At 42.4% G+C, this 23,356-nt stretch overlaps 1 protein-coding gene across 1 annotated transcript in view; it reads right to left on the reverse strand.

The window, feature by feature from the left end:
• Positions 1–23,356, reverse strand: part of OBSCN (obscurin, cytoskeletal calmodulin and titin-interacting RhoGEF) — a 172,546-nt gene that overhangs the window by 22,303 nt on the left and 126,887 nt on the right. Inside the window, exons 87-96 of the mRNA XM_065744974.1 lie at positions 22,073–22,232; positions 21,617–21,733; positions 21,162–21,326; positions 19,616–19,774; positions 18,974–19,151; positions 18,012–18,125; positions 17,488–17,655; positions 17,125–17,227; positions 16,417–16,546; positions 15,281–15,386 (exon numbers count right to left, since the gene is read on the reverse strand). Of these exons, the coding sequence (XP_065601046.1) occupies positions 15,281–15,386; positions 16,417–16,546; positions 17,125–17,227; positions 17,488–17,655; positions 18,012–18,125; positions 18,974–19,151; positions 19,616–19,774; positions 21,162–21,326; positions 21,617–21,733; positions 22,073–22,232 (1,400 nt within the window). The remainder of the gene's footprint in view (positions 1–15,280; positions 15,387–16,416; positions 16,547–17,124; positions 17,228–17,487; positions 17,656–18,011; positions 18,126–18,973; positions 19,152–19,615; positions 19,775–21,161; positions 21,327–21,616; positions 21,734–22,072; positions 22,233–23,356) is intronic.

Below are 23,356 nucleotides of genomic sequence, written 5' to 3' on the forward strand. Positions count from 1 at the left end.
GTATTTAGGTTTGCTCAACACCTGAAACTTTTAAATTTGCCCTTGAAGGTGCTTTTGCAAGCTAGCTCTCGAGGCAAGGTCATCTGTGTATACAGTGCACAGAGAAGCATTGTAGAGGAAGATGTAACTTCTGCCTCAAGGAATTACAGTCCTGAAGGAAGAGAGATGACAAAGCTTTCTGAACAAAACTGGATCCTCAAGCACATCACTGCAGAACATACACCCAGAAGACAAACAGCACTCGCTCATCCCCATTCAGAACTGCAGAGAATAGGCCAAGGTAAGGGTATGGGCTGAATCAGGTTGGAAAGGACCTCAGGAACTAATCTTATCCAATCTCCTGTACAGCACTCCTTCCACAAATCTTGATGAGGCACAACAAAGGGGCGGAAGACATCTAAGAATACCAAAATACCCATCAAAGAAAGACAAAACCCTCATCAGATTAAAGCTATTCATCATAGTCACAAAGGAAGAGTACAAGCTCAAATAAACACGCAGTCCATGATAAATCTGGCTAAAAAACTCCACTTTGGACATCCCATTCTGGTAGCCCATGCCTTTATTATTTTAAACATACTCCCCATGGGAATAGAAATACATTTTCCATGAGTAGAAGAAAAAATGAATCTGAAAAAGTGACACCCAGCCATACCAGGAGCTGATTCCCAGTAGGCAGCAGCCTTATGTGTGATGTTGTGAAAGCGCCAACGGGAGCAGCTCTGCAAACCTGTGGGCCAAGATGCAGGGAGAGTAACTGAGAGCTTACTGAAAGAAAAAAATAAGAGTACGTGCACACAAATGCGTCCAATTCAATTCACACCATTCACACACAGCGTGCCCTACAGCTCTGTTTCAGCTCTGCTTCTTTCTCAGCCTTGAGGAAGTAAATTCCCAAGATAGACCTTAGCAGGAAAGCTAGTTTGGGTCAGCCCCTGTTCTAGACATAGAATCATGGATTGGCTTGGGTTGGAGGGGCCTTAAACGCTCCTGCCATGGGCAGGGTTGCCAACCAATAGGTCAGGCTGCCCTGGACCCCATCCAACCTGGCCTTGAGCATCTCCAGGGCACCTCAATTTTATTCTATTTTCAATGTCCTCTTTGTGATGATGGAACATTTCTGTTCTGGAGCTCCTGATGGGAAAAGGAAGTTTGGAAGTTTTCCTCATGCTACATGATCCAGACTGCCCCATTGGAGTCCATATCTTTAAAGACTTGGATTTCCAGGAGCTCCTGTTGCTGCCCAGTGCTGCCCCACCAGCTGGGCAGCTGCCAACAAGAGAGCTGTTTGGAAAGGCATGAAACACCCTTAATATCTATCAAGGAGCAGATACAACTCGGTCTAACTAGGATTTGTGGCACTGTGGTCAAACATGATAATAAGCTCAAGTTAAGAGGCAAGAGGTTTGCAAACATTCCTGGTTTACAGGACCAAATGGGATTCTGCTCCCCTGTGTCTCTAATAGTAATACCTTCTTCCTTATTAGTGATGTTACATGATCAAAGCTATAATCAAAGCTTCTGACCTGAACAGCATGAATATTAGTTGTGGTACCTCTAGCTAATCCTGAGCTGATGATGCACATGCAATGGACAGCCTGTTTACTAGTTCCAAAATCGTGACTATGAACCTTTCCACCTCACACCTCCTTCAGCCAATAGCCAAAAACACAAGAACCATGTGGACTTTGAAGTTCCAAATCAGCCTCAGGGACCCAAGGAGGCAAGGACTGTTCAAAATTATTGGCTCCTACACTGAATGGGAAGTGTCCACCAAAACAAGTTCTTTCATTCCAACACTTCTGGAACTGTCCATAAAAAATGGCAGCCAGAACCCAAATGCATTACCATCCTCGGGCTGCAGTTATGCTCCTGCTTAAGTCGAGGGGAGAAGCTGATGAAGTGATGGACTATCAGGTGCAGATAACAGAGAAGAACACAGAAACCAGCAAGTTTAGAGACAGCCGATGCAAGACATTTATTGATATCAGCTCAGCATCTAACAGTGCATCTTGCATTTGTTGGTTTTTTGTTGTTGTTGCTTTTTTTATCTCAAGCAAACTGAAGTTTCCACTTTATTCATGCCCATTTGCCTGCAGGTATTATGGTAAAACATTTCTTGAATTAAATTATTTTAAAACAGCTGTATGTTTTCGTCTACAAGAGATAAACCCCCACACGTCACATTAGTCATCTACACAGTTTAACCACTTACAAGCAGAATTTTTAATCTCTAGGAAAATATTTTGAGTGTATACGTAGCGGGCTGCTCACAAACCTTTCATTCTGTGAACAGAAATGAAAGACTTCAAACATTCATTTTCATTGATTTTCTTTTGCTTAGATTTCAAACGAAGGTATAAGCAGGTGTTGATGTTAACTGCTTTGAGCTAATGATTATTTTTTTTTCTAAGACCACTGGAACTGCAGTTTTCCAGTTTCTTTAAAAATAAATAAATAAATACCTGAGCATCAGCCACATCAGACAGAACCTCCACATCTCTTTACAATTCTTTTCGGGTAAGTGTATGTTTTAAACAACCACTACAGAGCAAATTCCTTTCTCAGCAGTGTCTATGTAAGTCACAGAGTCACCAAGGTTGGAAAACACCTCCAAGATCATCCACTCCAACTGTAATCCAAAAGAAACCCACTTCTTGCTTAGGAGTTACTCTGGATAGGTAGTTGAAGAGCTGAGATCAGAATCAGGTCTGACACAAAAGCATTTTCATTTTCAAAAGAATTTTCCTATTGTATATTCGCTACTTTCCAATGCAGAGTGCAGTATATGAACAAAGTGTGGATTACGTTGCGTACTTACAAAACCAACAGTATAAACCAAAGAGCTCTTATCAAAAACAGGAGAGTAACACAAAAGAGGCTTCATGTCTTTCACCACATGTAATCAATAAGAAAGTGCCCTCTATCTTGAGGGTAGTGCACATGGTATTACAGAAGATATCCTGTTTGGATCTTGAAAAGCAGAAGACTGTGAAATGGATTCATTTTCATCACTGCACGATCAAGGTTCAGCCACGGAAGAAAAAGAATGCATTCTTTTCTACAAGCACCTCTTGTAAATTCAGTCCCTCTTTGCAGGAATATTGCCTGGGCTCACAATATTATCCAGTTGGGAAACACTGAGGCAAAACATTATACACCAACATTTCCGAGGCAAAAACTCACCAATCCTCTCTGTTCACACCACCTAAAGTTCAGCTGCATCTGAGCATTTCTGGTTTCCCTGTTCCATCTAAATGAAAACATTTCCTATTACAACATGGCCACACAACTCAGCAGGGGACTCTCCACCCCACACCTCCATCAGATCGAGGGGACCAGTGCGTGGTCTTACTGAGATCAATGACAAATTCCCATTGACTTCAACTGGAAACGCTATTTGGGCCTTCCTGGTCTTCTCTCTCCAGGACTGAGGAACGCATTGAAGCCCTCTGTGCGATACCCATTTCAGTGAAGCCAACTGAAATGGGCCATGCCCAGTACATCTGAGCCTCACAGGCAGCAATCTGACTGCAAAGCTTCAGAGAAACTCAGCAGAAAGCAGTAAGGTGACCCCTGCAATTCAATCCAACATATACAGTTTCAATAACGCAAAGCAACTGTAACTGGCTGTGCTGCCAAGCAGTGCAATGTATTACAAACCAATGCATTTTTCAACCAGGCATTTGTGGTAAAGATCTGTTTGTGGTTTTCTTTGGTTTTGTTCTTTTTTTCCTCTTTTTTTTTTTCAACTGTTTCTGCTCCTGTTACTTTGCTGCAGCTCCGTGGTGAATTCCTTTTAGCACAGTAGGAGACATTGTGCATCCATCTGCTGACAGTAAAGTGTCACCACTGGCACAAACAGGAGACCAAATATACCAGATAATTTTTCCAGTGGTATCTAAAGACCAGTGGTTCTTTGTATGCATTAACATCTGATTATAGTTGCAGAAGTCATTTTGAGCAGCACTTTAAACTTTTGCTGCCCATTTAAGTAAACCTATATTTTAAAACATGGTTTATAAACCCACTGCACTAGTATGCAGAAAAAAACCCGAAACCTACATCTAGTGTGGACTTGAAAATAGCAGTCATTGTTAAAAATGGTCTTTTTTTTTGTTGTTTGTAGTTTTTCTTAAGGCAGAAGAGAGCAATGAAATCCTTGCCTTCCTCAAGTCAGAGCTGCTGGGACCACTGACTCCAGTCAAGTCAGGATTTCAGCTGGAAGGTCTGAGCAGCCCTCCGCGTTCCATGCATACAAATGCAGTACGTCCTCTATGTCTCACTCTGTGGCAGAAACTCATAATAATTTAACCAGACTGTGCACGCTGAAAGGTTTAGGAAGAGGTTTTTGATAGAGCTAACTGGTGTCGGAAGTGTAGAGTCAAAGCAGTGTGAAGCTTCATGACCTTTGGTGCGTGTAGTGGCAGGAGATGGCTTTAGCAGGGAACAGTCCTCCCAAGCTGCTGCTGGAGGATGCTGAAAAGCATTGATTCTTTCACCTCCTTGCCATGCTATCATTTACAGGTTGGCACTTGAAATAATTTTTAAGTACGTGAACAAAAAAAAAAGCATTTATCCATGTGTATCTGTGCCTCAGGTAGGAGAATCAGGCTTTTCCTAAGCCTACCCCCACAGCTCTCCAATGGAATGATATATGTTCACCTCGATCAAAGCTTTTACAATTGCATACTGATCTGACAGACATGTTCCCTTTAAGACTGGAAAAGCTCATATTTAAATATATTTTTCTCAAAGATATTCCCTCGTACGCGTTACCTTGTAATCACTCCCACCAATTCCCCTCACCTACAACAATTCTGATCATTTGTTTTTTGTTGTTGTTCTAAAACACTGCTTTCTCTTGCGTTGGAAATCATGCTTGTATCTGCTCAGCTCTGGGAGAGGTCTTCTGTGCTGATGTGCAACGTGACGGGCTCACCGACAGTCCCATAGCTGAGGGTTCTCGTGGAAACTTCAGTTTTAAAGCTCGACTGTCCGTTGTCTGCCGACAGCTGGACTTCAGTGCAGAAAGATGGTTTCACAGTGAAGGAGGGAGCAGAGGAAGCTGCCGCATGCACCCCAGGTGTCACCTCCATGCAGGCATCACTCACATGGAAGGAGATGTTGGAGGAGCCTACAGACTGCACACCAGTTACTCGAGATGTCGAGACGAACACGCTTCCTGGAATGTGCTCCTCCAATGTGCTGAGAAATCTCTGCCTGGGCTCGGAAACCACAGGTCTCCCCAGGTTCAGCAGCACTGGCTTTCCAATGGTGGGCTCGCTGATCTCTGTCTGGAGCACGGAGATCTCGCAGGGTTTGTCTGTTGTATGGTTCTTATCGTTGCACCCGTAGGTCTCGCCTTCTTCAGGAACGTAATCTTCGAGGTCCTCCAAAGTCAACATCTTACCGTTGTGGGTTAAAACTTTGAGGTTCCGGGTGCTGATGTCTTCTGGCTGTAGTTCCTCTGGTTCATCGATTATAACGACGTTCTTCTCTTCCGGAAGGACAGCTTCAATCCCTTCGGGTATCCCCTCTTCAACAGGCCAAGACGCATCTAACTCATCCACTTCTTCAACCTCCGGCCTCACCGGTGAGAAGAGAAGTCCATCCTCATCTGCTGCAGCCGTCTCAAACCTGAAGCTCAAAGGTTCACCCCCGCAGGCAAGCAGTGGGGAAGCAACCCTTGCCCCACCGTGCTCGCTTGTTTCCTGCGGGCAGCTCTTTCCTTCAGATCCACAATCAGTACATGAGTTATTTCCGAGCAGTTCCGACTCACACGGAGAGCTTCTGTCTTCGTTGCTGCCTTGAGGTCCTTCCTGATCTGCTGTGTACACCAGAGGCTGGATATTGACTTCAGAGAGACTTTCTTGGGGCAAAGAAGATTTTGACTGTTCCACCAATTTATTGTTGGAATTATTTGTATTCAGATCATCATCTGGGGAACGCATTGGCCTTGAGCTGGGAAAAGTGAATGTTAGCACTCCTGACTCATCTTTTTCTTGTTTGACTGGGGAAGATCCTCTTTTCCTTGCAGGCTTTGGTGATTTTTTCACCTTGAATTCAATTATTTCTTCCACTTCAACCCATTTGGGCTTTTGCTCTTCCGTCTTGGTCTCCACAGTGATCTCTCGTGCTGCTGCTCCTTGCCTGTCCTCTGGTTCTGTGACATAAAGCATCGGGACAGTAGACTTCGAGGTCGCCTCTTGCTCATGCCTGTGGACAGGTTGCCTAATCTTTGAGACAAAAACTGGCTCTGGAGTTGGCTCCGCTCTTGGGGAGCGTGAAGGTGAATGGTCTGAAGAAGAACGGGCAGGAGAAACCCTTCCCCTTTGCCTTGGGCTCTTCACCACAGTAGTTATCGTTTCCTCTCTGATGAGGGAAAGGGTTGAAATGGAGTTGGCAGGAAGACAAGACATTCTGGGGAGCCACGCTCCGTTTGCACATGCCAGTGTCGATCAAGGTGCTGTAGTGGGGTTAGTCTTAGGCGCACTCCAGCTTTGGGTGAAGCGTGTCATTTTGAAGGGATACACACACAACGCACACGCCCACATGCCCAACGCTGCTTACTTGCTGAATCAGCCAAAACCTCTTTGCCCAGAGTGGATCCCAGCTCCTTCAGCCTCCTTGAGTGCACAAACACAAGTATGTCCAGATGTGAAATGGTTTTCTGGACACTATTATATCTCACGTGCTTGCAGTGAACACTTGTTTTGTGCCCAAATAGCAGTTTGACCCAAAGGATTTACTCGCTCTAGTTTACCTGTTTCCTAAATGTCCTTGGCTAAGATCTAGGCTTGGTCAAACCGAATGGTAAAATGTTTTTTTTATTACAGTAGGGTCAGTAATTTCCTTTCTTTTAATAAGTCTATGCTTTCTCTATTTTTTTATTCTTTTGAGACTAGAGATCTTTTTCACAGGCAGAATAGTAACAGTAAAAGGGCATTAAGTATTTGGAAGCCAGGAAAGGAAAGTTAGAATACTTCCTGCAGAAGTCAACTATGCCAAAATATACCTATTTTTACTCTTCATAGTACTGTTATTGCAGACACAGCCTGATCCTACTATCAGCAACAGATATAGGAGTACCAGATCAATCTGGGAGGCCTAGTTGATATTTCTCAGAGAAATTCCGATGATCTTGATATTCTTTGAGGTATTCAGTGTGGTAGGAATTTCTTACCACCTGAGCATAGATATATCCTGCTTGTATCAAGATAATTGCTTACTCCCATCCCACGGCAAACTGACTTTAAATGCACCTGGGGACAGGAATATCCAAGGTCGGATATTAAAGTTCCTAATTTATATGTTCAACATGCAGTTTTCCTGCTGAATTTTCTTGTGTCATTTTTTTACATGGAAGAATATGAAGGTAAGAACAGAGTTTGATTTGCAAGCGTAAGGCATCTGACGTTTGGCTGCAGAGGTAGCTGGATCAGTGCAGCGAAGAGGCAAAGCTGGTTTTGTTTCTGTCCTGAGATTTTCATTCTACCTCCTAGCAACAGAGAATGAAATAGAACGATCGGAAGGATAAAAACAACCACCAGCTCCAGGAAGGAGTGATTACGAATCAAAACAATAGCTTTTTCTTTCTTCTTTTTCACAGTTCCCTCACCAGCCTCAGCATCTGGCCTGACTAGGTTAATCTGCTCCCGCTTTACTCTTTCCCACGAGTTAGCATCACTTTTCCACTCCCCCTTCCCACTCTGACCTTGTCTCTGCAGAGTCTTCATCATGACCACAGCGCCTTTGGAATTATCCAAAACCAAGCCTCTTCTGATGCAGATACGAATGAACCCACACTGAGTTCTCACTAGACTTAGCTCTACATTGCGAGGTTACAATACTTTTTGGTTCTGGGATTTACAGAGACATTGCTCAATCCTGTCCCTAGCTTATCTGTTAATGTATTTCCTTCTGGTAATTTCAAAAATGCTTCTGTTGCTCAGCTCACTATGTTCTAAAAGCTGCAATGTGCCCTTAACAAGCTGTTCCCAAAAATTACTCCATAACTATCCTAATTCTAGCTGGGGGACTCCCAGATGAACTCATGACCCCATTTACCAGCAAAGGGAAGACAATTTCCTTTAGAATCATGGAATCCTTAAGGTTGGAAAAGAACTCTAAGATCATCTAGTCCAACTGTCAACCTTGTTCTGAGATCCCACACATAAAGGTACCAACCCAACATCTGGTGGGGCTGCAGCCCTTTATTTAGGAATCAGTTCTTGAGCTGCCCAAAGCAACGTGTTAGAAATTTATAAGTCAGCTTAGCTGATGGTATTTTGCATTATTTTGATATTATTTAATCAACCAATAGTAATACTGCTTCTTCTGATCTGAAATCAGAAAGGGGGAAAAGGAGTACTTTTAGCTTACTGAGGTGAGATGTGAAAAAAACATTTTTCGAGGTGATTTCCAGGCACAGAGATGTAGAAAGGTGAGATTTACTAAGCTTTAGATGAGGTCTGGATGAGAGAGATTGCTTCCTGCTCAGGACTTTCTTGGGATGTTTCTGAATGTGATATCAAGAAGTATATCTCTCTTCCTCCTACACAGTGGAAATCTGAGCCCTGCACCTTCATTTTCTGATATTTGGAAAGTCAAAAAAATTAATAACTTGAATTGTTAACTTGAGAAAATTAGTCAAAGGCAAACCTATGTCCTGTGCATCCTTCACTTTCTCTGCCTACTCACTGGCTCTGCAGGGTAGAAGCTGCTCAGAGGTGGGGCCATGGCTTCATACAGACCACTGGCTCCAAATGGCATGGATGACAACTGATAGTCATCACAGAAAATAATAGAAGAAAGGAAAGATAAATCACTTTCTTACTCATATTTTAGCTGTTGTTTCACAAATCTGTCTCATCGTATAACAAAATTATTTCTAACAAAGGCAACTATTAGAGTCAAGTCCAAGCCAAGGACTGGTTTATCGAAGTTATGACTCTTGTGGGAAGGTATTTCCCCAAAATATCAATTTCCTGGTCGCCTGTGGCCAACAGGACATGACCTGAATTTCCTGAAGGTGCTCTGACAATCTAACATATAAGGACAAAGTCCATCTTCCAGGATCATACAATTCAGTTATACCCTTCCTTATGATACTTAAATCCAAGAAGATACTCAAAGATTTTAATGGCTGATGAGATCCTACACCAAAAACATTGTAGGCTGTATATGTTATGTTTGCATATCTTTTTGAGTAGCCAGTTCCCAAGGGTTTATTTCAAAGCTCAGAGTCAGATTCTACCTTCTTGAGCTCTTGTGCAACTCCTGCAACATTCAGTGGAATAACTTTTTATATTGGGTCCTAACAAAAATTGGACCTGTGCTGTGTCTAGCTGCAACGTTGCTATTTCTTTGAAAGGGACAGTGAGATTTTTTGGGTGGTCGCTTTGTATAACACAAAATACCATGAGATCTGGTGGAATAGGTGTGAACAGACTTGCATGGCCAATAAACACAAGCTTGTTATTGGATCATGCAGAGGCAGCAAGGCAAAACACAAATGTTACCAGAGAACAACAACAACAACAAAAAAATCAGCACTTACATGATGATGGTTTTCTTGGGCACTTTAGTCTCTTGTTCAGTGACTACAAAGAAAACAGTATGAACAGCATGGGGTTAAAGAGAGGCAAAAGCTGAAATGATGATATTAACTTTGCTCAGTTAATCAGAATAGTCTGGAGTGAAAAAAAAACCACCTGTACCATCCCATCCATGCTTTCTGTGGTTATTTCCAGCATCACCTTTAGTGATTATGACCAAGAATGAGAATTCAGATGCTCTTTGAACAGAATAATTTAGATTTGCTATTAACTTCTGTGTTGAGAGCAGTATTGTAAAAACTACTGGTTGTTTGTTGTTGGTTTTTTTTGCTACTGTGAGATCCTGACTTTTGTTTGGAAGGCCAAGTAAAGAAGAAAAGATACTGCATTTTGTTTTCCTTTTTCCTTTCCCTGTAATAAGGTAGTGATGGTGTAAGAAACCTGGAGATGCCTTGAGATGGGAAATCTTGTAGAGCTGAAATGCTTTCAACTGTGATTTCCCTTTCTAGAAGGCTTTCCTGCAATCACTAAACACTTCCTACTGTGGACTAGGGTGCAAAATCCAAGCTGACAACAATGACAACAAAGATCATTATCGTCAGAACAGAAAATGAGCATCAAAAATCTGTAGGAAGCCCGAGGTAGCCCTGTAGCACACTCACACCTGCTCCTTTCCTTCTGTTCTAACGTGTGCAGTTTTCATGAGCCCTGCCCCACACTGAGCTACAATCCCATAAGGCATGCCAAGGTATATGTATATATAAAAAAGCAGAAGATTCAATGACTTTGCAAATATTTTGCTCAAACTGTCTCTTTCAAAAATGCAAAAGAGTGTGTGTGAAGAGCTAATAGTGATTGTCAGCAGGCTCCCAGCTCATCTGCTGGAATTAAATTGAGACACTGAAATGGACTGTTCTGAACCTATTCTGAAGGGCTGAACTATGTGAGATCTGGAAAAAAAAATATTTAAATCACCATCAATCCCCACCTCTTCTTGAATAAGTTAGTAAAGTTTCTAAGAAACTTCATTTAATCTCAAAGTGGTTTTCTCAGCAATCGGACTGCAGTCTTCTAGCCAGCCTATAATCAAGCAGCTCTGGTCATTTCCATTCGGTACAATTCAGAATGAACTGCAAATAAAAAAAATAAAACATCCCTACAATCACAAACAATTCTCACCCAGAGAATTTGTAGTGCCATCTGTCCTATCTCTTACGATGTTTTCACTGGTGGCCAAAAACTGACGGGGTATTACAAATGTGTTTGCAATAACTTTGCAAAGTAGAGTGTATAGTTTATCTATCTGATAAATAAAGGACAAAATCCCTTTCTAACATTTATATGTGAGAGCTATTTATCTACTTTCTCTGCTACTTAATATTTTAAACTCTTTTTTTCAATTGTGAAATGAACATGATTCAGTGGTGGAAGATGAACTATGCTCAGAGAACTGCCTTGGCCTAAGTTGGAAATTTCCACTGAGTTCTTAGAGCCTTACACTGATGCTGTGCATTTTTTTTATTCATAATGTAAATTCCAGATCAAGTTATCGATGACCAAAAGATTAATCCATAGCAGCAAGAGAAACAGTTCTGTTGTAAACAACCTACAGCAAGTGGGTCCTGATGACTTGCAGTTCACTGCAGACACGTCTATTTTGCATGTGCTGTATCTGAGGTGTGAGGGAGGATTGACACAACCCTCTGTGAAGGATAGAACCACATGAAAGTAGGATGAGAGAATCTGGGTTTCTTTTTTTCCCGAGAGGAAAATATTCTGCATCCATTTTAGCACCGGATTTATCATTTCAACTTGTTTGAGAGCGTTGTAGGAGAACAGCTTTGCAAAGCAGGAGCCCCTGAGAAGCAGGTTAAAAGCTGTAAGCATTAGGGTCAGCCAGTGCTTCTGTAGGACCAGACTGCTCCTTGGTTAATGCGTTCAACCAGCGCCTTGCGAGCTATGGAACATTTAGGCTAAGTCAGAATGGAAGTCGGCTCTGGTTGCTCTGAATGGTTGAAAGGTGGTTTCCAACGTGGCCTTTCTTAAAAACGTTTAAGTTCTACTCTTCCCAGTTTTGACTTGAGCTTAAACCCATTTCCTTGCATAGTGCGTACATCTCAGGGAGGAACCCACAGCGGAGGATGCACAAATCTGTCAAGAATTGCTACAGGCAATCACAAAATGGGAACGTCAGGGCTGTGAAACAATTCCCTAAACTGGGTGAACAAAATGGGAGTACATTTGGCAAAACAAAATGCAAATGTACCCTCTGTCAAGGGGAAAAAATGTTCTGTTCTTGCAGCAACAGAGGCTGCTGAAAGGTCCAATCGTGCTCTCTTCGTTTTTGTACTTAAAAGAACCTTGTGGTCTGCCCAGAAATGTGACTAGGGGGCAGATATAACAAAATGTAAGTAACAAGGTGGATATCCTAATCACCACCCCAACAGGAGAACTTTTAGACTCGTGTGCACTATTTCTTCAGTGAAATGGTAAAACAAAGAGATCGAGTGCTCCTCTGCATTTAAAGCAGCGTGACATGTGAGAGCCTCAGGATATTTGGTTCACAAGAAGGACGTTACCTCACAGAATCACTAAGGTTGGAAAAGACCTCTGAGATCCCCAAGTCCAACCCCACCCCATCCCACCATACCTACTGAACACGTCCCTCAGGGCTAACACCTCCAGGCACAGTGACTGAGAGGAAACTAATCTGCCCTAAGCACTGCATGTGAACTGAGGCAAAGCTACGAGGACATTTCTGTTGCCTAGCTGTTACTGTGCTACATTCTTTAAGGTTTTCTTCCCCTTCACTTGAATATCCCAACCTTTCCCCTACTACTCATTGTCCTAGATTTGCCTGCTCAAATTCAGCGCCTCTCAGAAACACTGGGTTTCTATTGGGGGAAAAAATGAATGAGTTAGTGAACGTGGGATGAGGGAATTGCAGTAACAGTGTGTTAAGAAGGGATGCCAGAGCACGCCAGCCCACACTGGGTCGGATCTGCTGTATGGAGGTTAAGCAGCAAGGCAGGTGGCCACAAAGCAGACAGTCAACTTGAAGTCAAAGAGACAGATCTTCTTTCCATTATGTCTTTTTTTTAAGTGTCTAAAATTCTTCAAATATCCACAGAAAGAGGATTTTTAAAGCAACTCTCCATTGACTTCAGTGCAAAAAAACAAGTGTAACTTAAGGCAGAAGTCAGGCGATCCCTTAGTTCAGTGGTTTCCATCCTTTTGAATTTGATCCTTTCTACAGATCTATAGATTTCCATACCAGGAATTTAAACCTAATAGCAAGAAGTTTGTTTTTGAGACCCCAAGTGTTGGTCTGATGACCATCACTGGCTGCAGGTCAGGACCCGTAAACCACTGTACTAATGGAATCTCAATTGTGATAGTGGGTTTGGCTTGGAGTAATACACAGTACAGGAAAGACAGGAGAATGAAAACTGACATAATTGCAACTGAAGCTCCTTGGGTGTCTCAGGAGGCTCCCATTATAGTCATTTCATAGAACTAAAGATAAATCAGGTCAACTGGAAAACGGACATACAGCCATTTTCTGAGGTAGTAAAACCACACAGCAGTAATGTAGTCCTCTTGGTGAAGTTATAAGAGAGTCCAATTTTCACAAGGACAAAAGATTATAAGGATGAAAAGCAAAAGCCTGCCTGAGATCCATCCACCCTCCTGTTCTTTGCCAGATGAGGTTGATTTTTCAATAGGTAGATCAAAGTGGTTACTGGGTTCCAGAGAAGCAATGAACTCCCTCCTTGTACAAGTGCACTGTGCCAAGCTCATCCCTGATGTGATTCTGCTCAGAACAGCCATCGTGGTCCATGGGAGAGCCTGCCCATTGCTCTGGCTGGCTTGGAGCAGCTCCCACTGTCTCACCCTGGAGGTCACTCAGGGATTTATTTATTTCCCTAATACCAAGCTCAGTCAGTTGCAAATCATAGACCAAAGACTGTTTCATAACAACAAGCTCCAATTACATTTCTTCAAACAAGCTCACAACATCTTTTTGTTTATGACTATGGGGATGACTTCACTTGATTAATTCAGGGCTGAACACATACATTTGTAACCCCATGAGCTGTTTTACAACCTTTGCTTTCACAGCATCTGCCTTGGCACAGAGAAACTTCATGAAGATATGCCATCCTAACAGTAATTTGTGTTCCTCTACATACTGCATATAAGTTATTTTCCTCTCTATGTCTCAGCAAGGACAAAGCATTAAAGTACTTCAAGATTTATGCTACCAAAACAATTGTAGTGTTGCTCTACTAACAGCATTCTCCCTGCTATGCTGTTTGATGATTTATGGTACTCTGGTAGAGGACCAGAAGGAAAGCAAGCATAAAACCAAAACGAGTGAATACCTAGATCTGGATACTGCTCTTAGTGTCCTGGTGTGTCTGAATCCTCTTAATGTGTAGCAATGCATTATTGATGTCTACAGAGGGCTGACCCAATGCTCCATCCAGACCAGGACCAGCATGGGGAAAATGATAAGGAAATGAGAGTGGAGCACCATTTTTCCCTGAGTACTTTTCCAGGCCCTGGTCATTTGCTGCTCGAGTCAGAAGGTCTTTATATTTGATGGCTCTCACTCGGATGTGGATAAAAACACTTAAATCCTGTCAAAAGTACACTTGCACTCTTGTTATTATCCTGAGTCAATAAGAAAATGTTGATGATGAGGAAAGAAGGTTCCACTGTTCTTGGCAAACCTCTGGCTTTCATTGTCCATGTCCCAACTAACTGCATGTGGAAGAGCTCTCTGGCAATGATGCTTGTTGGCAAGGAATGACCTATGCCTGCCCTAGTCCTCTCTCTCACCCTTCAAAACACTAAGCTGTCTATGTCTGTTGTCCCTTGGCCATATTACCTCCTGAACTGCTTCTGGGAGCTGATCAAGAGAGACAGCACTGGTTGGCCCCTGCCCAGCCATGCAGGGACACTCCTAACATGTATGAAGAACCAGTTTTGAACGCTAGGGAGTATTCTGTAAACAGATATGTCCACTAATCTACATTTGTGTACCTAACAGACTGCTTGCAGACATTACTTTAGTAAAAAGGTAACTTCAGGAAGGTAACTTAAGAAGTAGAAGTGCTAATAAAGAGAAGTGTTATTGATTCGTGTAAGATCAGCCCAAGTCACCCTACTGGTTCTGCTGGAAGACACATGGAAGAAAAGGAACAGATTCTATGATTATGTGAGCAGTCCTAGCTAAGAGATGAACTAAAGTTTCTCAGGGCTGACAGCAGTCAGTTCTCCTTTCCTAATAGTTCCAGAAGTTTTTCAGTAGCGTTTCAGGAAAGGACCCACACATCTGTGGCTCTAGTTACTGGCCCCTGTCCTCTGTCAATAAAATGTCACTCATGTTCTGCCAGGCTGACACACATTTCCAAGTACTGCAACAGGAGTAGAGATATTTTTCTTGAGTGGTGTGACATACCCTTCCTTTACGCCTCCTTTTTCATATAATGCACTTATGAACATTATATGATGAAGTTGATTTGCCAGATTTGGAAATCAACAGATGGTGATGGGTATATGGCTCAGCTGCAGTATACCCATGCACATCTTGATGGACATACGGATACATGTACACCAACGATCAACATGGATAAGATGGCAAATATGTTTGAACCTCAACGAGATGGTTTTAGAGTAATACACTGACATACAGAGCTGGGCAAGGACCATACCTTCTATGGTTATGGCTTGGTCTCCTCTTCTCTCCTGGGTCAGGGCTGCAGCAGTGTGATGGTAAAGTTCTGCTCCACATTTTGCTGACCCTAATCTGTTCACCAGCTAAAGAGAATCATGTGGTACTCAATAAAATGCAGGATGCTTTTCTATATTAAAATCTTTCCATACTGTAACAACAAGTACTTTTCAATTCCACGCCAACAGAAACAGATGAATCTGTGACCACAGCTTCAATGAAAACAAGTTCATTATAATGCTTTACCATGAATGACTTACACAGACAAGTCATGGCACAACAGCTAGCTTAGTTACTCAGCATTTGCTCTGTTATTTGGTTCTAAAGTAACTGTCTCTGCCCAGAGGTCAGATTCCTGTCATATGCCATTTAAGTGGTAGTTAAACAGTTGGGATTCTTTCATCATCCTTCAGTCTACTGAACTGTACTCAACCAGCAAAACACTGAATCTTGGGATCTTATCAAATAGCAGAAGCCAGGTGACGTGGTTTTGCTAAAATTCTAGAAGTCTTTAAATTGGATCACATCACATAAAAAATCTATGGAATAACTGTGGAGCTGCTGTGAGCTGTGCCATATATCATTTTATTGCTGAGCCCTCAGAGCTTATTTCTATTTTATTACAGTGAATGCACAGATTGACTAAATTTTAGAAAATATTTTACAGCACATTCATTCTGATTTTGTGAGATACTTCCCATGGATGCTTGCTAAATATATAGGAATGGCAGTGCTTTCCATTTCTATTTAAACTTTACTTCTTTGTTTTGGACTTGCAGTGACATAAGTCTGTTCTAGTTTAAAGCTGGTCCAGAGAAAATACTCACATCAGAATGATCCCAAACTTTAAAAGATGTAACTCTAGAGATCTGGATTTGAGTTTCAGAATAAGCTCACTCTATCATTACTTGAACAACAGAACTCTCAAATCAGAGTCATCCCAAAGCTTTTGGATGTTCAAGGTCCAGATCTAGGGAGAATCTGTCTTGTATAAACTTGTTTGGTATGATGCCCAACAACAATTGCTCTGTCACTAATCTCATGTAATGGTTCTCAGTGCAGTGACTTTTCCAGTCTACGTCACATCAGCACATCTATAAATCTCTCTGAACTTACTTCACATTCGTAGTGTCCCATATCTTCATTAGAAGGGTTCTTGACCACCAGGACTATTATACCACTCCGTGGTTCACTGAAAGTCTGATATTTATTTGTGTCCTTCAGCAGTACACCATCCTTGTACCATCTGCATGTGGAAAACACTTAATATGAGCCAGGAAAAATAAGCAGTATCAAGAGACTGCCAGTTCACTGATCCACCCATCAGACTAGTGGAGGTACAATCAGGAGTTAATCATTAGATAAATGCTTGTTTCTTGGAAGACAGGTCTGCAGAAAGGTAGATCACACGTGGATACTGAGCCACAAGGGGTGCAGGGATCCTTCTTAAGAAATCTCATCAGCCAATGCAGGGAAATGTGCTTCTAATCATGAAAAGCTGTATCAACCTTTCTGTATGAATATCCCAGATGGTTTGAGCAATTCAAGTGTAGGACAAGGAGAATAAAGCAATGATAAAACACTGCCAGGGCATGAGATTTTATATCTAAGCATTATCTGTGTATTGTTTCAGATTCTAGCTAGAAAAAATTGTTGAGAAACTAAGGAAAGGTGGGATTGGGAAGATCCAGCGTGAGGATGGTAGTAAGGTGGAAAACACTGAGAAGAAAGGGTCACAACTTGGGAAAAAATAAGCAAGGAGGATCTTCTGACCATACTAAATGGGAATGTGGGATTTGTCCCAAAGCTGCTTGAGGAACTGACCTGATCTGAGGCCTCGGTGCTCCTTCGACAGTGCAGGTAAATTGAGCATCCTCACCTTCCACAAAATAAGCATTTCTAACCTTGTTCACAAATCGTGGTGGCACTGCAAAGCAAAGATGAAGGTAGTAGACAGCTGGAAATATGGCAGTGCTCTAACAGTTACAAAAACGTGTCCCTGACCAGGTGACTCTTAGGATTTCAGCACACAAGACAGTAAAGACCCCATTTTTTACCTGAGATTTCACTACTACTGTAACTTCAAGAAAACTTATTCTCTCTTACATACTTCTGGAATGTCTTGATATTCATGCTTAGGGAATTACATTGTCCTTTTTTAAACAACACATCTGCACACGTCTTTACCTTGAACAAGGATCTTTCCTAAGGTACTGGCATTTCCAGCAGGACTGGAAGCAAAGCACATGTACTGTCCCGAGTCAATGCCTGTTAGGTTGTCCAAGATCAATGTGCAGGAGCCATCAGGGTCCTCTATTATAATGTGATGGGGATCCACCTCCACTGGTTTTCCATCTTAAAAATAAAGGGAAAAAAATTCTTTGTAAATAGTTAAGTATCAGTTATGTTCTCTCCATGGGAATTTCATCCAGCACTTCCACTTCAGAGGAATGAGAGCTGCATTTGCTTTCTAGCACCTGATGTCAGTGGTTGAGGAATGAGCTCTTCCTCAAAAGAACAACTTCCTGTAGGTAAATCACTGTTTGTTTAAATTGTTCATCACAGAAGGATCTGTATTGCTTGCAGCTAACATTAAGGCTGGAATTGGGTATTTCAAGGTGACCAGCTTTTAGATTACGCACTGACAGCTTGGTGCAGAGCAATGCATGGAGAGAAGAAACTTGGAGTGTTTCCTGATTTGCTTCTCATACCTTTGTACCAGCTGACAGATGGCCTGGGAGCTCCTGTCACTTTACAAGCCAGCTTCACTGTCTCTCCCAGCTCAGCTGTACAGTCTGCCAGTTCTTCCTCAAAGTCTGGAGGGACTGAAACAGAATCAGTAGGTTAGCCCCTGGGAGGATAGGATGTCTATAGGATGACTATGGTTAGTACATGAAGATATAGGTAAGATGATAGGCAGCATTTCTGCAATTCTGCAAAGTTCAGAAGGGAAAGCTGAATGGGAAATGCTTAGCAGCTAATCCCTTTCATGGTGTCATGCTGTTCTTGCTTACGTGAGAGTAAGTTCAGTCTGATACTTGTTTGTTGTTGGCTCTAAAGATGGGCCATAAAAATGTATGAACTTGTTGCTGGCATGGAAGTATTTTTGGCCATGTAAGCAAGCACATATTCAAACACACAAAGCTACCAAAGTTAAGATAATTCTCCAATTAAAATAAACCCTTGATATCCAATCAAGAACTCAGTTGGGCTCCATACAGCCAAAACTATGTTTTGTTAAGAGATTCTTGACTTATTCCTACCACACAAAATTATGTGATACTGTTCCTATAGTCTTCTTCATTAGAAGATCTATCCCTGCGGAAGGAATTTGTGGATTGAAAATTGGCATGAAAAAAACTGTGAGGATGAAAGCTGATCACTTTGGTGATACACAGTCTTGGTTCTCCCGATGGTAAACTGAGGGAATATGGTCCTGGTCAAGGTGCCTACCCTAGTTCAGACAGAGGGCTTAACTACAATCACTCCAGTGAAGTTTACTGCTTGCAGTCAGGCTGTGTGAACTGCTAGAGCAGCAATGTGATTTTCCCCTGTGGGAAGCCTCCAACCCTCATTCAATCGAGGAGGTGGCAGATGACCCTAGATGGTTTCCATCTGTCCTAGCAAAAAAATCACTTAATCAGGGAGCCAGACCCAAGCAAGCCATACTCACTCCAGACAGGCTGGCTGATTCGCTGCTGTATGCCACAGATCTCCTTCACCCAGGAGTTCTTGATGTTCACAGTACGAGCCTGAAGGAGGTACTTGCGGACTGAGTCTTCCCGTTCGTGCCAGATCTCAAAGGCACGGTCATCCCCTTCCACGATGTCGTTCACATCTATGTTGTTCAGCTACAAACAGAAGGAGCACAAGAAGATCATCAGGAACCCTTTGTTTGTTTCAGGTAAGGCTGATTTGCAGTCGGTAGTGAAATCTCAGAGGTTAGTACAATTCAGATCTGGATCTATCCTTTGTGAATCAGAAACATCATCAATACATGTTTTAAATGGAAACAGTTGTTAAATACCAGCAAGTCTCCTGCTGCCAGTGCATATGCTCTTCAGTGGATGCTAGTTATGCCATTCCCATTAAAGCTATATTAGATGCTCTAACAGCAGAAGAGGAAATTAGAGTAATGGTCAGACTGTGGGAGAAATGCAGCATGGCTTTGGCTGAACAGCAGTGAGAGTCACTTCGCAGCCCTTTCTGATGTTTGGATAGCAAATAAACATTTTCCTGTGCAATGTTCTGGTTTAGATGACCTGAAGTTCTCAGTGACAGAGAAACACTCTACGTGAGGATGCAGTGATCAGACCTTCATGATGTTTTTGAAGATGTAACTGTAGGTGTCTGTCTTTGTGTCTCGCTTTGGTTTGCAGATCACAAGATAATTCCTGAAGAGGAAGACATGTCTTTTGTGTCCTTTCCATGCCATCCTAGCTCCTGGAGCTCCTTCCCAAACAATGAAGTGGCCCTGGCAGAAAAAATAAGAAAGAGCACATGGTGGTAACTGGAATGACTGCTGTGGTGACATCACCCCACCATTTTTCAGCAGGGAGATAACAAATTTTTGAGAGATAATAACTTTTCACCATTGCATCCTTTCCATGAACACCATTGTTTTATCACACCGTTTGAGCTCCCTCACCAGAGCAGAATGTTCATTTTCTATATCCTCATGAACTAACAACTCTGTGAGATGGATTTCCCCCATCACCATTAGGGAGAAGCAAGCATGTTTGTGGTGTGATTCAGCGGGCTTTTGTTATCAGATGTCTAAATGCAGACAGCTGAGTTGTCCCAGACTGTCTCACAATCTCTGTAATATAGCCTTAAAACTCAGCTCAGCAGAACACTGGTTCTCATGCAAGAGAGGGGATACAAAGAGGCAGAGTAAATAACTTGCCCAAGGTGACATGGTAAGTCTACAAAGGTACAGGAATTTGAGTGCTAGAAACATGCTAGAAGTCAAGGAACATGGCATCATTAAGGCTGAAAAAGATTTCTAAGATCACCCAGTCCAGCCCTACCCCACCATGCCCAGTGACCACGTACCCCAGTGCCACATCTCCATGGTTCTGCAACCCCTCCAGGGACAGTGACACCACCACCTCCCTGGGCAGCCTCTTCCAGTACCTGACCACTCTTTCTGAGAATAAATTGTTCCCAATATCCAACCTGAACCTTCCCTGGTGCAATCCATTACCTCTCATCCTATCACTGTTATCTGGGTGAAGAGGCCAACCCCCACTTTGCTACAGCACCCTTTCAAGCCACTGTAGAGATCTATATGGTCTCCCCTGAAGTCCTACGTGGTTTCCTAGGTCATCTTTCCTCTGCTCCTTTTCCAAGAGTCACCTGGAGAATCACACAGCTCTTTTGAAGATACATGAATAGCTTTGAAATGACATAAACTGATATCAAGTTTTCAATGGAGCACGTACGAAGTACATTATGTTACCTTGAACTGACGTGCCCTGCAAACTAGCCCCTTTCAAAGAAGGTAAAATTTGTCCACATACTTTGCCCATAGTAGGAGAGGATGAAGGAATAACATACTTAAAAACTGGGGAATGTGGGGTGGGAAGGGTTCAAATCAAATCCTTTCCTATGAGATGAGAGTGTTGGAAAGGGAAATAAGTAATTAAATGTGAGCTTGGCCCATAAGCACCTGTACTCTTGTTTTTCAAACCTTTGTCAAGCCAGTAGACCCATCCTTCCTACATACAGGGACGTGTCACACTGAACAGCAAGAAAGGCAATGAACAAGTACTCTGTTTCAGATATGGAGCTTCTAATGGAGCTTGTTGTAGGACCTAAGGCTGCATAGAAACTAGCAAAGATGCACAAATCACAGTTACCTGTCGGATGGGTTCACCGAGGCTTTCCAAGGTCCCTGGGTAGTTCTCAATGAGTGAGACATGGAGGTTGTTTTCTGCTCTTCGGGTCAGTGCAGACACAATGGCGTAAGCCTGCTCCAGCAAAGTGCAGTTTTGGCTATTTCTTGCTTTGTTTCTGATCAGTTCCTGTAAGAAATCATGGAAATACTACTGTGCAGTGAGAAAAAATAAGCACAATCCTAAATGTGGGTTTGTGATGTTGGAAACTGTGAACTTTCATCTGGATTTACAGTCATAAAACTACTTGGAGAGTACCATCACTGACAGTGATTACTGCCTTTACTTAAGTGGAATTTGACAGTAGTTACATTAGAAGGGAGCCAAGAAATTTGAAATAAAGAAGGATTTTTCCCCACAGGCTGCACAAAGCAAAACGTAAAGCCATAGGAAACAAGCATATGGTGTATGCTCTTCACCTTGATAATAGTCTGATACTGCTGGATCCTGTTGATGGGCTTTTCCAGATAGTGCTGCAATGGTGGGATAAGTGACTGCGAAGGATCTTCACTTGTTAAAATTTCATCTGTGTATCTCTGGAAAAAAAATACATAGAAGAATGAGAAATTATTATTTTAAACAGCAGTAGTAAGGATAATGCTCAGAAAAATGTTGATATATTACCATTTCATAGACCTAACTCACTTGGCCATAATTTGATCTCTCTACCACACTCACACATAAATATGTTCACATAGACATTGTGTCTATTAGAGACATCTAGATAGCAAATACAAATTATTGTATGTAGCAATGACTTCCCACCAAAGTGCTTAATAACTCTGTTCAGGACCACAGTTGATATTAATAACTGCATTTCGTGATGCAGTAGATTACAGGACACAGGTTCAAGGGGTACATGGGTTACTGTTTACCTTGTAGAAATCCTGCACAGCTTTGCTGACAACAATTGACTCTGCCTGTACCCGCCCCACCAGGTACTGGATGTACTTATTAAACTCTGCCTCATGTTTAATAAAGCACATGGCCACGTCATCATCAGTGTCACATTTCTGCAAGCTTCGGAGGAGGACACTGAGGAAGAGAAGGGAAAAGATACCTCAGGAGAAAGCAATGCAATGAGGCTAGAATACAGCCAGATCTCTAAATCATCAGGCACAAGCTCAAAGGAAATGACTGGGGGGGGCTGAGGGATGCTGACATGTTCACATTAAGCTTCCCAACGTCTCTTCATCCAGCACAGTGCTGTCCCTCTTCATTTGAATTTCTGGAATGCCTCGCAGGATGGTAGGGACCATTTTCATGGGTTTAGCACAAAGTGGGAAGTCAACCCTTCCTCACATGCTTATGTCTCATTTTAAGGGTCTAAACATCTAAACAAGTCGTGAGAGATCCTTCCTCTGCTGCACAGAGTATATCAAGACAAGTTCACATACAAAGAGGTTTTTAACAGTGCTGGTAGCTGACGGCATGGACTGACTTCAGCAGATGGAGTCTCTTTGAGGAAAAAGCAAATGGAGAGAGAAGGGAGGAGATATCCCACAAAACTGTCCTCCCAGCAGTGCCCCCCACAGTGCTTTTCCCAGAGTAACTCTACATTTTCATTGTCACCTCAAACTCCTTGTTGGTTCTTCCTGCTATTAGCACTGGTTGGAGCACATACTGTTCAGGGCAGATGCTGAATGCACACTGGTTGCTGAATCCCTTAGGCTGGAAGGAAGAGCTGAGTTCTGTGTGTACATATTATTGGCCTCCCTAATGTAAATCAAAAGTTGCAACCACCAGGAAAACGGGGAAGAAAGGGGTAATTCTCATGCTATTCATGGATGCTTTCCATAAAAACAATCCCTTTTCATGAGAATAACTCATGGAGCTCTCTCAGCATTGGAAGGCCTAGCAAATGTAGACATTGTGCAATACTTCCTTTCCTTGGCAAGCATGAGAAGCTCAGCCCAGACCCTGAGAATTCACTTTTGACCAGCAGATCTGCAGGGTCATACCTTGTGGTATGCAAATGCATTGTAGCATGAGGTGGTACATGGGAAGCTTGCAACATCTGGCTGTGTTTTGAATGCATTGACACTGGTATCAGTTTTAAATGAATGTGTCTTTATGAAGACAGCACTGTGTTCTTCACAGTAACCATAGCCAGCATAGCTATGAAACCAGTAAGTGAGCCACTTTTTGGTCCTAAAGGA

The sequence above is a fragment of the Cyrtonyx montezumae genome, unplaced genomic scaffold, assembly GCF_038088225.1.
Source record: "Cyrtonyx montezumae isolate F1298 unplaced genomic scaffold, pur_monq_1.0 scaffold_32, whole genome shotgun sequence".
NCBI classification, from domain to species: Eukaryota; Metazoa; Chordata; class Aves; order Galliformes; family Odontophoridae; genus Cyrtonyx; species Cyrtonyx montezumae.